Source organism: Pundamilia nyererei, unplaced genomic scaffold, assembly GCF_000239375.1.
Source record: "Pundamilia nyererei isolate P.nyererei 1_Seehausen unplaced genomic scaffold, PunNye1.0 scaffold01333, whole genome shotgun sequence".
Taxonomy (NCBI): domain Eukaryota; kingdom Metazoa; phylum Chordata; class Actinopteri; order Cichliformes; family Cichlidae; genus Pundamilia; species Pundamilia nyererei.
Window position 1 is genome coordinate 1 of NW_005188734.1, and position 12610 is coordinate 12610.

General features: G+C 46.7%; 1 protein-coding gene across 1 annotated transcript; it reads left to right on the top strand.

The window, feature by feature from the left end:
* Positions 1–517: 517 nt before the first annotated feature.
* LOC102215834 (laminin subunit beta-1-like) lies at positions 518–12218 on the top strand (the record flags this gene model as incomplete). Its single annotated transcript, XM_005755379.1, has 13 exons — positions 518–742; positions 830–1044; positions 1210–1306; positions 2185–2554; positions 5987–6171; positions 6295–6536; positions 6652–6861; positions 6939–7083; positions 8318–8525; positions 11175–11316; positions 11468–11644; positions 11720–11879; positions 11963–12218. Coding segments are annotated over 13 exons (2516 nt in total), but the record flags the coding sequence as incomplete, so codon positions are not given.
* Positions 12219–12610: the final 392 nt, after the last annotated feature.

Sequence of the window (12610 nt, forward strand, 5' to 3'; positions counted from 1 at the left end):
GAGCCGGGGCTCGAACCGGCAACCTTCTGATTACAAGACGAGCTGCCAACTCTTGAGCCACGATCGCCCCCATTAATACCACATATATGTTATTGAAAGCACAGTACATATTTTAGCACAAACATGTCTTAACAGCCGGGGTTCCCTTAAATAAGCATGAATCTCTGGCTGCTGATTGGCTGTTAAGTTTAAAACTGTATTTAAACAAAGTCAAACCTGAGGATGAAGCTCGATGTGAGGCATGTTGTTGGTTCAGGTTATGTGATGATGTCACACCTGAGGAACAATCACCTGTTGGTCATAAATGGTGTCTAGCTCTCACCTGGGGTGGCTGTAGCTGAGGAGCAGGTCACCTGGTCTCACTCAGAGTGTGGTGGTTCGATCGCTTGCTGCTCCAGCCTGCCTCCCAAATATCCGTGGGCTAACCCCATGTTGCTCTGCGATGCGTCCAGTATGAATTGGCGTGTGATTGTTATGCTCCCTGTCTTTATAAGAACCATTTACTTGTCCTCTGCAGGTACTCGCTGTGACGAGTGCTCGCCTGCTTACTATGGAAACCCCGAGGAGGCGGGTGGGCAGTGTCAGCCGTGTCAGTGCAACAACAACATTGATATGCTGGACCCCGAATCGTGCGATGCCCGGACCGGTGAGTGTTTGCGCTGCCTGTACCACAGCGAGGGTGCCGCCTGCGAGAGCTGCATGCTGGGTTACTATGGCAATGCCCTACTCCAGGACTGCAGGAGTAAGTATGCTGGGGTTACCATGGTAACCACATTCACAGAATCAGGCAAACGATCGTCGCTGAACCTTGACGGTTGTGTACCCGCAGAGTGCGTTTGTAACCGGCTTGGCAGCGTTCCCTCCAGCTGCCCGTCCTCTGACTGTCACTGTGACCGCAGCAGTGGTCAGTGTCACTGTCTACCCAATGTGGTCGGCCAGCATTGCGACCGCTGCGCACCTGACACCTGGAATATGGCGATGGGCACCGGTTGTCAGACCTGCGACTGCGACCCCAAACACTCATACGGGACATCCTGCAATGAGGTGAGCAGCCCCTGGCGATTAACGGACCGAAAGTCCTCGAGGTGAAAACAAATGTTGTATTTCATTAAAGGTTTGTTGTGTGAGCTTTATAACCGCAGATCTGATGGAATTGTACTTCTGTGCTCCGTCAGACCACACGTCTGACTGTAGTTTGTTTGTTCACAGATCAGCGGTCAGTGTTCCTGTCACACCGGCTTCGGAGGAAGAATGTGTAGCGAGTGTAAAGAACTGTTCTGGGGAGACCCTGAGATCAAATGTCACGGTAGGCTTGCCATGCCATGTGCTCGTGAGACGGCGTGATAGATGTGATGGTGTAATAAAAAATAAAGCGGACTCTTTTGAGTTGTCAGTGAAGCTCTGAGACCTGGAACAGAGTCCCGATCTGTCAGGCCCCAGGTCAGAATCCGGTTCAGAGTTTCGGTGCAGAGTCTGGGACTTGTTTCTGACTGAGATCAAACTGCAGACGCTTTTATTGTGGGATCCTTTCAGCTCCCAGCATCCTCGGCTGCTGCAGCTCAAATTAAACCCAGATGTTTTGAGGCCCAGCTTCCACAGAGATGGGACCGGTCTGTCCGTCTCAGCCTCCAGAAGTCCACAAAGACGCTTTGTTCAGTAAAGCTGAAGGTCAGGAGGAGGAGGTCTTACAGAAACAAGGAGAAGAGAGGAAGAAAAGCAGAACTGAGACAGCAGCCTGGAGGAACACAATCAGTCCCTTTGTTGTTTTTTTTTATCAGTTCACATGAGAGAGTAGCGCCCTCTGCTGGAGATGAATTAAACAGCAGTGTAGACACTGTGTTTCCTTCAGGTTCTTGAACTCGTCTCCTGTCAGAGCCTTCGGACAGAGCTCCACATCAGTCATCCAGACTAACCCTAAACCCTGTGACTCTCTGGCCTTTGAGGGCTTGCCTGGTCAGAGTGAATCAAATTTAAAAAAACAAACATTAGCCTGAATTTGTTGCTCCTGCAGCAGAATAAAGCTTCACATGTTTGATTGGAGCCAAATGCTAAACACATGTTCTTAATGTGCAAACAGGAAGTCACTGTGAAACTGTGCTGGAGTCAAGCGTGTTTTTGTACTTGAGTGCGTCTCCTGTAGTCTGCCCTGCAGACTCTCATTGGTTATTGTTCTCGTCTCCTCAGCCTGTGACTGTGACCCTCGTGGGATCTCCGAGCAGCAGTGCAACAAAGTCAGCGGTCACTGCATGTGCGTGGAGGGTGTGTCCGGGCCGCGCTGCGACACTTGCGCTCGCGGATTCTCAGGAACTTTCCCCAACTGCAGCCGCTGTCACCAGTGCTTCGCCGAGTGGGACAACATCGTTGGCCAGCTGACCAATCAGACACACCGCCTGGTCAACAAGGTAAACGCCCTCAAAGCTAGCAGCGTCAACGGGCCGTACAGGAAGTCCATTGAAAGCATGGAGAGGAGCGTTGCCGACATCCAGACCATCCTGGATGGGAATCCGGCATCACAACCGCTAACGGAGATCCAGGAGCTGCTGCAGGAGGCCAGGTGGGATTGCATTTATCCTGATTAATCTGTTTCTCTCAGACTCGGTCACCAAAAAGGTCAGGAACACCTTCTCTAAGTGCAGTCTGACAAATTTACACCAGAAAAACAGATACGCTGTTCGAGTGTCTGTCGACCACTCTGCTGATCTCTGACCGTGCTGATGAGACCTGAACATCAGCAGAGGTGATAGAAGTACAGACATTCTGTACTTAAGTAGAAGTACAAATACTACTGTTAAAAAATACTGCAGTAAAAGGTGAAGTACTGTTTACCCTCCTTACTGTTGTCTGTTTTCATGATTTCAGACATCGCAGCTGGAATTCAATCAGTTTTCTTCTCTGACGTGAGCTAATGATCGGCTATGTACCACAGGCTGGCTGCAGTTAAACCTTTACTCAAAAAGCATCTCTAGACCCAGCAGTCTTAGCTAATTATAGGCCAATCTCCAACCTTCCTTTATATCAAACATCCTTGAAAGAGTAGTTGTCAAACAGCTAACAGATCATCTGCAGAGGATTATTTGAAGAGTTTCAGTCAGGTTTCAGAGCTCATCACAGAAACAGCTTTAGTGAAGGTTACAAATGATCTTGTCTCACTTATATTTCCTCTGTATAACTGAGACATGGTTAAGGGCCGGTGAGTCCAGCGCTTTCACAGATCTCTTACCGGAGGACAGCTGCTTTTTAAACTCTCTTCAAATATCAGGCAGAGGAGGACAACTAGCGGTTGATTTTAAGAAGCAGTATAAATGTAAACCACTGCCCTCATCAACATCACCTAGTAGCTTTGAACTGAGTGTGTTTGAGCTGGGTCGCTCTCACACAGAGCTCTGTGCTGTGGTTTACAGACCCCCAAATACAATCAAGACTTCTTAAATGACTTTTCTGATCTGTTGGCTGAAATTATGCCAAAATATGATCGTGTCCTTATTGGTGGGGACTTATTCACGTGTGCTGCCTCGACAAGCCAAAGGCAAAGGACTTTTTAAATCTACTCTTGATCTTGTGCAACCTGTGTCTGTGCCTACACAAAAATATGGGCACACGTTGGGTCTGGTTTTAACTCAGGATTTACCTGTCTCTAACCTAGAGGTTTGGGACATGGTCGCATCATAAGCCTGTCTTGTTTGAGGTTTCCCTTCCTTGTACCAAAGTTAATCCTCCTCCTGTTGTTGCTCGGTGCTGTCCTATTTTGAACCCTTCCTCTGGTTTTACTCAGTCTGCCAAACCGTTTTAGATTCGGTGGCCCCCTTTAAGCTTAGGCAAGTTAAAGCCAAATCTGAACCCTGGCTGAATGAAGTGTAGGAGAGCTGAATGTAAATGGGAGAAGGATCAACTTCAGGTGTCGTACCAAATATTACATAATTACTGGAATTTGTATCAGAAACATTTTGCTGCTATTATTCAGGCAAACTGCCGTAAGCCTCGTGCTTTATTTAAGACTATTGGCAGGGTCCTTCATGCTCCACAGACGGTTGGTGTCGCTGGCACAGTCTGTTGAACCAGTCGTCAGTAATCTGGGAGTTAAAATGGAGGCAGATCTTAAACTTGAAGGCCAGCTCAGAGCTGTTGTAAGATATAACTTTTTTCATTTCAGGCAATTAGCCAAAGTAAAGCCCATCTTATCGAAACGGCTTTGTGAGGCAGTAGTCCACGCCTTTGTTACTTCTAGGCTGGATTATTGTAACACACTTTATTGTGGGGTTAGCGATGCGTCCATTAGGCGTCTGCAGGTTGTGCAAAATGCTGCAGCACGTCTTTTGACTGGAACAAAAAAGTCTGAGCACATTACCCCATTTTAATTTCACTCCACTGGCTACCTGTACATTTTAGGACTGTTTTTAAATCCCCCCCACCTGTTGGGTAACAGGCATCTCCGAAAACATTAGAGCAGTTATGCAAATATGTGATGTCTTGATGAACCGAGCAGGTATTTGAAGTTTACACAGAAACATTCTCACATGAAAATATCTTAAGTTTATTTTGTGACCCAGACAGAGTAATATTTCAAACTCCGCCCCTCTGTGTTCCTCCGCCACTGCCTCGTTTGAGTTTTGGACCAAATGCATTCTGGGATATTGCATTTCGTCATTTCGAGCTGATTGGAGACCAGAACAGCCAATCAGATTTTTTTGCACAAATATAACGGTGTAGAGAAAGAGTTGAGCGCGCACGGGCAGAAATGTTGAGAGCGCGAGCAACACACTGCGAGCGAGCGCAAATGCAAAAACTGAGCAAGAGGGGCTGCTGTGTGTGTGTGTGTGGATAACAGCAAACACTGAAGCACAGTTTTTGCAGGAATGAATTTTGTTCACTCAGATTTAGCTTTTCTTCGCTCAAAATAAATTTCTCCACAAAATGCAACACTTGCACCTGCAACCGTTTTTACGTGCACTCAGAATAGTGGCACAAAAATAACGCCATATGCATGAAGTGTGATTTTTATCGTGGTGAAAGCAAAACTAAGAGTGAATCCATGACGATGTTTACGTGAAGCGTAGTTTGGATCTTCTTTTGCTGCTGGTTCAGTCAATATTGTTCGGAGAGAGATCAAACCTGCAGCTTCTGAATCAGCGCAAAAAGGGCGTGAACACAAAGCGCTGAGCCGCCAAAACATCAGAATCAGCGAGCTGTCGGCTTTCAGCCCCGACCGTGTCCGTGCCGTCGGGGGCGACAGCTCGCTGATTCTGATGCGTCGGCGGGTCCGAGCTTTGTGTCTGTTCTCATTTACTGTTTTAGCTGTTTGGTGGTTGTTGAAATTTTGTGAGGTTTAATTCGAGATTCTGGCGTTTTGAGCAAAATTAATTAATATTTAAAAATTGATTCAGGATTTTAATGAATCGATATCACGTTATCCAAGCCAGAATCGATTTTAATCGAATAATCCACCCTAGTGGCAATAAAAGTGATTTGATTTGATTTGATTTAGTGGAAGCCTATCCTTTTCCAGATTAAAAGTGAAATAATCTAGAATATTGTGTCAATTAAATTAGGTTAATGTTTCAAAATATAACAAAACGTTTTCACAAGCCAGTAAAAATATAGATGGGCCATTAGGTCATAAGAACTCTTAATTTGGGCGAATCCTCACCACCTCTCATTTAAACTACATATGTGCTCTCAATCTCATCTCCTTAAAGCTTGGGTTCTCTAAGTGTGGCCTGTGGGTTGTTAGTGGCCCCTTCAAACATTGTTTTCGGCCTGTGGACTTTGAGAACTCCTGGCAGCAGAGGGTGAGAGTCTGCTGAGCTGGTAAAGGCGTGTGGCGGTCTCCGGTTGGTTAGCACTTCATCAGAGTGTTTTGGTGTTTTATGAGGAATCATTAATCTTGGTGGTCCAAAGATCCAAAGGCCGTTTGCTGAGAACACTTTTGTTGCAAGAACTGAGCACTAAAGCAGCTCATGCTAACCCCTGACCCGTGTTTGTCCCTCAGTGACCTGATGGGAGCCCTGAGCCACACATTGAACCTTACTGAACAGACTCTGGTCCAGGTGGAGGACTTGGACTTTGCTGCAGGAGCTAAACGAGACACTGTGATGTCAGAGGCACAGAAGCTGGAGGGGACAGTCCAGGAGCTCCTGGACCAGGTCGAGTTCATCAAGAACTCCGACATCAGAGGTAAAGGGTTAAAGGTCACAGGGAAACTAGGTGGGCCAAGGAGTACTAAAATAGGTAGTACAGGGATTTCAGAATTTAAATAAAGTTGCCTTCAGCTGATTTTGACTTTCGGTGTGTTGCTAGGTGCAACAGACAGCATCACTAAGTACTTCCTGCAGTCCCAGGAGGCCGAGGCCCGAGCTAACGCCTCCACCATCGACAGCGGCAGCCCGGTCGAAGCCTCTGCTGCTCTACGGCAGCTCACAGAAGACAAACTGAACCAGACCCGAGAGAAGTTCATGAAGAGACAGTCTGAGCATGCTCAAAAACTGGATGACCTGGCAGGAGAACTGCAGAGTCTGGACCTAGCAGAGCTCAGCAGCAAGGTGGGAGAGCGGCACAGGTCAGGTTGACAGAGTTCGGTGTATTACAAACACAAACGTTTGTTAGTTTCAGTATAAACGCATGAACACTGAGTGTTGTCTGTCCTGGTTCTGCCAGACCTGTGGCAGTCCATCTTTGGGTCAAGACGCATGCGGGTCTTCTTCCTGCGGTGGTCTGGGCTGCGTGAATCCTGAGGGCAGGGCCAGGTGTGGAGGAGAAGGCTGTAGTGGTGCGGTAGCAACGGCCAACAGTGTCCTGAGGAAGGCTCGGGACTCTGAACAGGAAATTGTCCATGCCATGGAGGAAGTGGAGAAGCTGTCTAAGATGGTGGGTGTGAGCCCTGCTGCTCCGTGTTCACTCCAGGTGAACTGTGCTGGGTTTTCTCACCTGAGTTTTGTCCTCAGGTGTCAGAAGCAAAGCTACAGGCGGACAAGGCCAGGCTGAGTGCTCAGAACGTCCTGATGAAGACCAACAGGACCAAACAGAAAGTTGACCAGAGCAACGAGGAGCTGCGCAGCCTCATCAGACACATCAGAGACTTCCTCACCCGTATGTGTCACTTCCTGTTTGGTTCAAATGCCTCTGTAGTTACGGTTACATCAGTTTTCCCAGAGACAATCAGGAGAGATCATTGGAAGGAAGTGAAATTGATTCATTGGCATAAAGACTTCAGTTAAGGTATTTAGCGATTAGGTTCTAACGACCTATTGAAGCACAGTTGCACGCAGGCTGTGACAGGGACCCCGTAGAGTCTAGACATCGGTGGTGGAGATGAAGATGGCTTGATGGAGCCTGAGCAACATGGCAGAGGGTTAGGGGGGTGGGTTGCACAAAGGTGCACTGAGACTGAAAGTAGAGTCCAGGCTGATTAGACTACAGATGATTGGACTAGAGCGGTAACGTTGTATCACTGTGAGAAAGTGATGTAATCGTAGATGAACCACCAAACAGCTGGACAGCAAACAGATGTGTGACTACAGATCTTCCTTATTGAACGTAACTATAAGCTTCTTTTTATGAACGCCATGTCTGATGGTGACCATTATGCTCCCCGCCCTCTTCTCCTGAATGGAACACGTTTTTATTTCAGGAAAAACTAAATCAGTCAGACTCTGTTTTTCCTGAATCATTATTAAGATGCTTTCTTTTCAAAAGCAAATTCACATTTCATGTTGAACAAACAGCCCTCTTACATAATATTAGCAGGCTTCTTACAGCCTGCTCAACCGTCACATGACATTACGGGAAAAAAATCTATCCAGGTTATAGCCGACACCTGGATCCAAAGCTGCTTCCAGTGCTTAATACAACCAAAACTCCCTAACTGATGGAAAAGAAAATCAATGTTGAGTTTTGTTCTTGTATTTCTGCAGGTCTCATAGATCCTGTTTAACAAACATGAACTCAGAAGCTCTCTCTGTCTGTGCAGCAGCATTAAAGGATCCTAGATCATGTAGTGTACATGAAATCATCAGAAACTAAACCATCTACTCTTGTGTGTCTGGGACACTCTCAGAGGCCGACGCGCTCACAGACTCGTTCCTTCGTGTCATCTGCTGCGTACGACACATTAAAGAAACCGCACCATAAGAACCTGCGTAGTGTAAGCTAACGAACGCTGAAATCATTTCGGATAACTGGTTTCTGGTAACTTGACAAGCTTTCAGACACGGTTGGATAGACTGAGAATAATTTCGGGTATTTATTTTCATTGATCGGAGATTAAAAGTTCTTTTTAAAGAGGCTGGCTGCAGATAAACTGACTGCATTTGTGGCACTTCAGAGGACGCTGCAGATCTTGAGAGCATTGAACTTGTGGCAAACGAGGTTCTGGACATGCAGATGCCAACCACGCCGGCTCAGCTGCAGAACCTGACCGACGAGATCCGGCAGAAAGTGGGAGAACTGGGACATGTGGAAAACATCCTGCAGGAAAGTGCCGACGACATCCAGAGGGCCGACAAGCTGCTGGACGAGGCTCGCCGAGCCAGGTGAGATTTACCTGTCCATCAGTAATGTTTGCCTGGTTTGCTTCAGCTTCAGGGGATGATATCTTACAAGTTCTCCAGACTGAAATCTGTCTTTCTTTCAGAAGGGATGAATGTTGTTGCAGCTCAACAGGATGCTTTTGGTAGCCATTAACAAGCTTCTGTCTGGTATCTGAATTCATTCGTTCATAGTTTGTCTTCCTGGCACCGACCCAGCCTTTAAGTATACTCCACAAACTGATCCTGTTCTTGAATATCTTACCCATTTTTCTCTCTTCTGTGACAACTTGGATCTTCTTCCAGACCTCTGCAAATCAGTTGCATATCGGAAAAACTCGTGCTTGCGTACACTTGTTTCAAATTATTGTCTTGAAATATGCTGTTATTTTCTGTTTGTTTTTGGTAGTGTTTGCATGTAGCCCATTCGTGTCCGTGATGAGTGAATGGATGAACCTCCTGCCCACAGCTGTACGCGTTTCTCTGCTCACACACAGCTACATTTGCTTTCCTTCCTTTAACGAGCGGCTTCTGAGATGAAGAATCTCTTCTGTGTCAATGCCCTGAGCCGACACGCGTAAGAGTGGCCGAGCTGGGTTCAAGCCAGGAGACCCTGTGAGGCAGCGGTGCTAACCACTGAGCTACTTCACTGTGGCCAGTTTGGATTCAGGAGACAGACACTATCTCAAGATTAGGCTTCAAACTTTCCTTTTTGCTAAAGCATACAGTTAGGGCTGGACCAGGTGACCCTGAATCCTCCCTTAGTTATGCTGCAATAGACGTAGGCTGCCGGGGATTCCCATGATGCATTGAGTTTTTCCTTTCCAGTCACCTTTCTCACTCACTATGTATTAACAGACCTCTCTGCATTGAATCATATCTGTTATTAACCTCTGTCTCTCTTCCACAGCATGTCTTTATCCTGTCTTCCTTCTCTCACCCCAACCAATCACAGCAGATGGCCCCGCCCCTCCCTGAGCCTGGTTCTGCCGGAGGTTTCTTCCTGTTAAAAGGGAGTTTTTCCTTCCCACTGTCGCCAAAGTGCTGCTCATAGGGGGTCATATGATTGTTGGGTTCTTCTCTGTATCTATGAAGCGCCTTCAGGCGACTTTTGTCAGTTTTTATATGTCACTGGGCAAGCACTGTTTGCCTTGCTTGTCCTATATAAATAAAATTGAATTGGCTGCATTTAGCTACGTGCAGTGAATTAAAGCGACCCTGCCTACCTTGCTGTGCTGTTGGTCATGATCAGAGAGCTCAGGCTGCCTTTTTGTCAGAGTTTCTCAAAGTTTTAACAGCTGGTACAATGAATTAATGATTAATAAATATTGATAGCAGCACAGTTTGTCTTATCAATACTGCAGTATTTACTAACAGGTCAAATTTATTGATTAAAAGGCCTGAACGTAGGGATGGGAATGGAGAACTGGTTCCCAGTAGTCCAATTCCTTGTTCCTATCGATCACGCTTATCGGGTCTTGCAACCTCGCTACAATCAGCTGATTTCCGTTTGTGTGTCAGAGGAAAATAGTAGTGCCGTCTCCAGTGGGGACATGACTTTTATTTTTATGGCATTAAAGGATGAGAGCACGATGGTAAAGTGGAGACTGCTCCAGGACAGAAACAGCTCCATTATGATGCTAACAGACTTCAGCTCTTTGCACAGACAGCATGCTAACTCTAAGCTAGCCAAGAACCCAGAATGATGCTAAAGCTGAGTGTGTGCAGACCTCAGCCCAGCACCCAGAGCCTGAACTTCAACAGGGAACAAACTGTTGAGCAGTCAGGCTGCAGCCTCTGTCTGTTCATGCTTCTACAGTAGAATCACCATGACGACCGCTGTGTTCATACCTGAACACTAAGAGAAAGATGATGTGTGTCCTCATCAGGACAGGCTTCGTGTCGGTGTGGGGCTGAAGCCTCAGGTTTATAGTGTTAAATGATGAGTTTCAGTTTATTTTACGGAGAAACTTGAAAATAATGTAACAAATTTCTTTCTCCTGGGTGTAACTAAGTAACTACTGCATTACTTTAAAGAAAAGTGTTCTGTGTAATATGTGCAATAATTACTTTGTTGAGTAACAGCGCTGATCACAACAAACACCTCCAACATGCACAAACATGTGACCCGCAGCAGGGGCGATCGTGGCTCAAGAGTTGGCAGTTCGTCTTCTAATTGGAAGGTTGCCGGTTCGAGCCCCGGCTCCTTGGGCAAGACACTTCACCCGTTGCCTACTGGTGGTGGTCAGAGGGCCCGCTGGCGCCAGTGTCCAGCAGCCTCCCCTCTGTCAGTGCGCCCCAGGGCGGCTGGCTACAATGTACCTTGCCATCACCGGTGTGTGGATGTGTGTGTGAATGGGCGAATGAATGTTGTGTAAAGCGCTTTGGGGTCCTTAGAGACTAAGTAAAGCACTATACAAATGCAGGCCATTTACCGCAGCAGGCAGTGTATGTGACCATTCACAGTGACTGTCCATGAGTGTAATGTCTTTGAGAGGCTGCTTAGAGATGGTGAAGCCAATGAAAATCAATAGGAATCGAATAGATAAGTGATTTTGATAATGGAACTGGAATCACTAAATTCAGATTCCCTGGCCTACCTGAAAGTTTCACCTGTCCACTGAACCTGATCAGCTGTCTTCCTGCATTCCTCAGCGAGGAGGCGCGTGATGTCAGAGACTCTGTGGAGAAAGTGAAGCGAGCACTGGAAGAAGCTCAGAGAGCTCAGACGGCTGCCAGCAGTGCTATCCAGCAGGCCACGGCCAACATCCACAACACCAGCCACCTGTTGTCCTCGGTGAGTCTCACGGTTACTGCCTGTTGACTCTGCACACGGCTATTTGCAGCTATCTGCACGCTGTGCAATGACAATGAAGAGTTATCTTATCTTATCTTATTTCCTATCAGAAACATGCAGGTAACATGTCAAATGCCCGTGTTGTGTTCAGGTGGAGTCGGAGACGGCAGATGCTGAGTTAAAGCTTTCAAATGCCACCCAGAGGCTGCAGAAGCTCGAACAGGATGTGACGCTGTTGAAGGAGAAAGCTGTGAACGTTACTCTTAGTGCCAAACTGACCAATCAGGAATCAGTGAGCGTCAGAAGCACGGCAGAGGAGCTGAAGAAGGTGAGCTCACCTGTGTGATCATTAGAGGCTTTCAGGTTGGTCTGTTTCCTTTGTAACATTAGGTGTTTGTGTTAGGAGCTGGACAGCGAGCTGAAGGAGAAGTATGCCACCGTGGAGCAGCTTATTGGTCAGAAGACGGGAGGCATGGTTGACGCCAAGAAGAGGGCACAGTCACTTCAGCAGGAAGCCAAAGAGCTGCTGCTGCAGGCCAGTGACAAGCTGCAGCTGCTGAAAGGTGACACCACACTGTACTCCTACAGAAAATGTTTCAAGCTGAGCAGGCGGGACATCCCTTCATGTATGCTCTTCCCATTTCAGATTTGGAGAAGTCTTATGAAGACAACGAGCGCGCTCTGGAGCAGAAGGCAGAGCAGCTGGTGGAGCTGGAGGCAGCAGTGAAGGGGCTGCTGCAGGAGATCAGCCACAAGGTGACCGTCTACAGCACCTGTGTGTTTTAGGATCGAAGGTGACCGAACGTCTCGAAGACAAGAACTGCTCCGCTTGTATTTTCTTCTATAGTTTTTACTCCCATGTTTAATCCTCGTGTTAATCTCAATAAAAAGATCAAATCAGACTCAGTTTGCTACTCATTTATTTCGACAGGTAATTTTACCTGATTGTCACCAGCAGTCGGTAAAACTGAACTCCTGGTTAAATATATAATTCTGCATATTTCCAGTTTACAGCAATGACACGTGAAGGGGTGAAAGCAAAGTATTCTATATATTGCACGCCCTTTGTTATTTTAGATTGTAAAATGTAAGATTGGTCAAAATCTTTGCTTCTTTTACTTCATTGTTACTTCATTTTGTTTCTTTTGCAATATTTTATTTGACGATTCCTGTAACTGTGAAGTCGTGTGATCCGCAGCTGAGATTGGATTAATTTAATAAGCTTTGTTTTTCCAAAACTATGGCCATTACCACTACTGTGCTGCCTGTGCAGGTCAGCGGCCGGCCCGGGTTC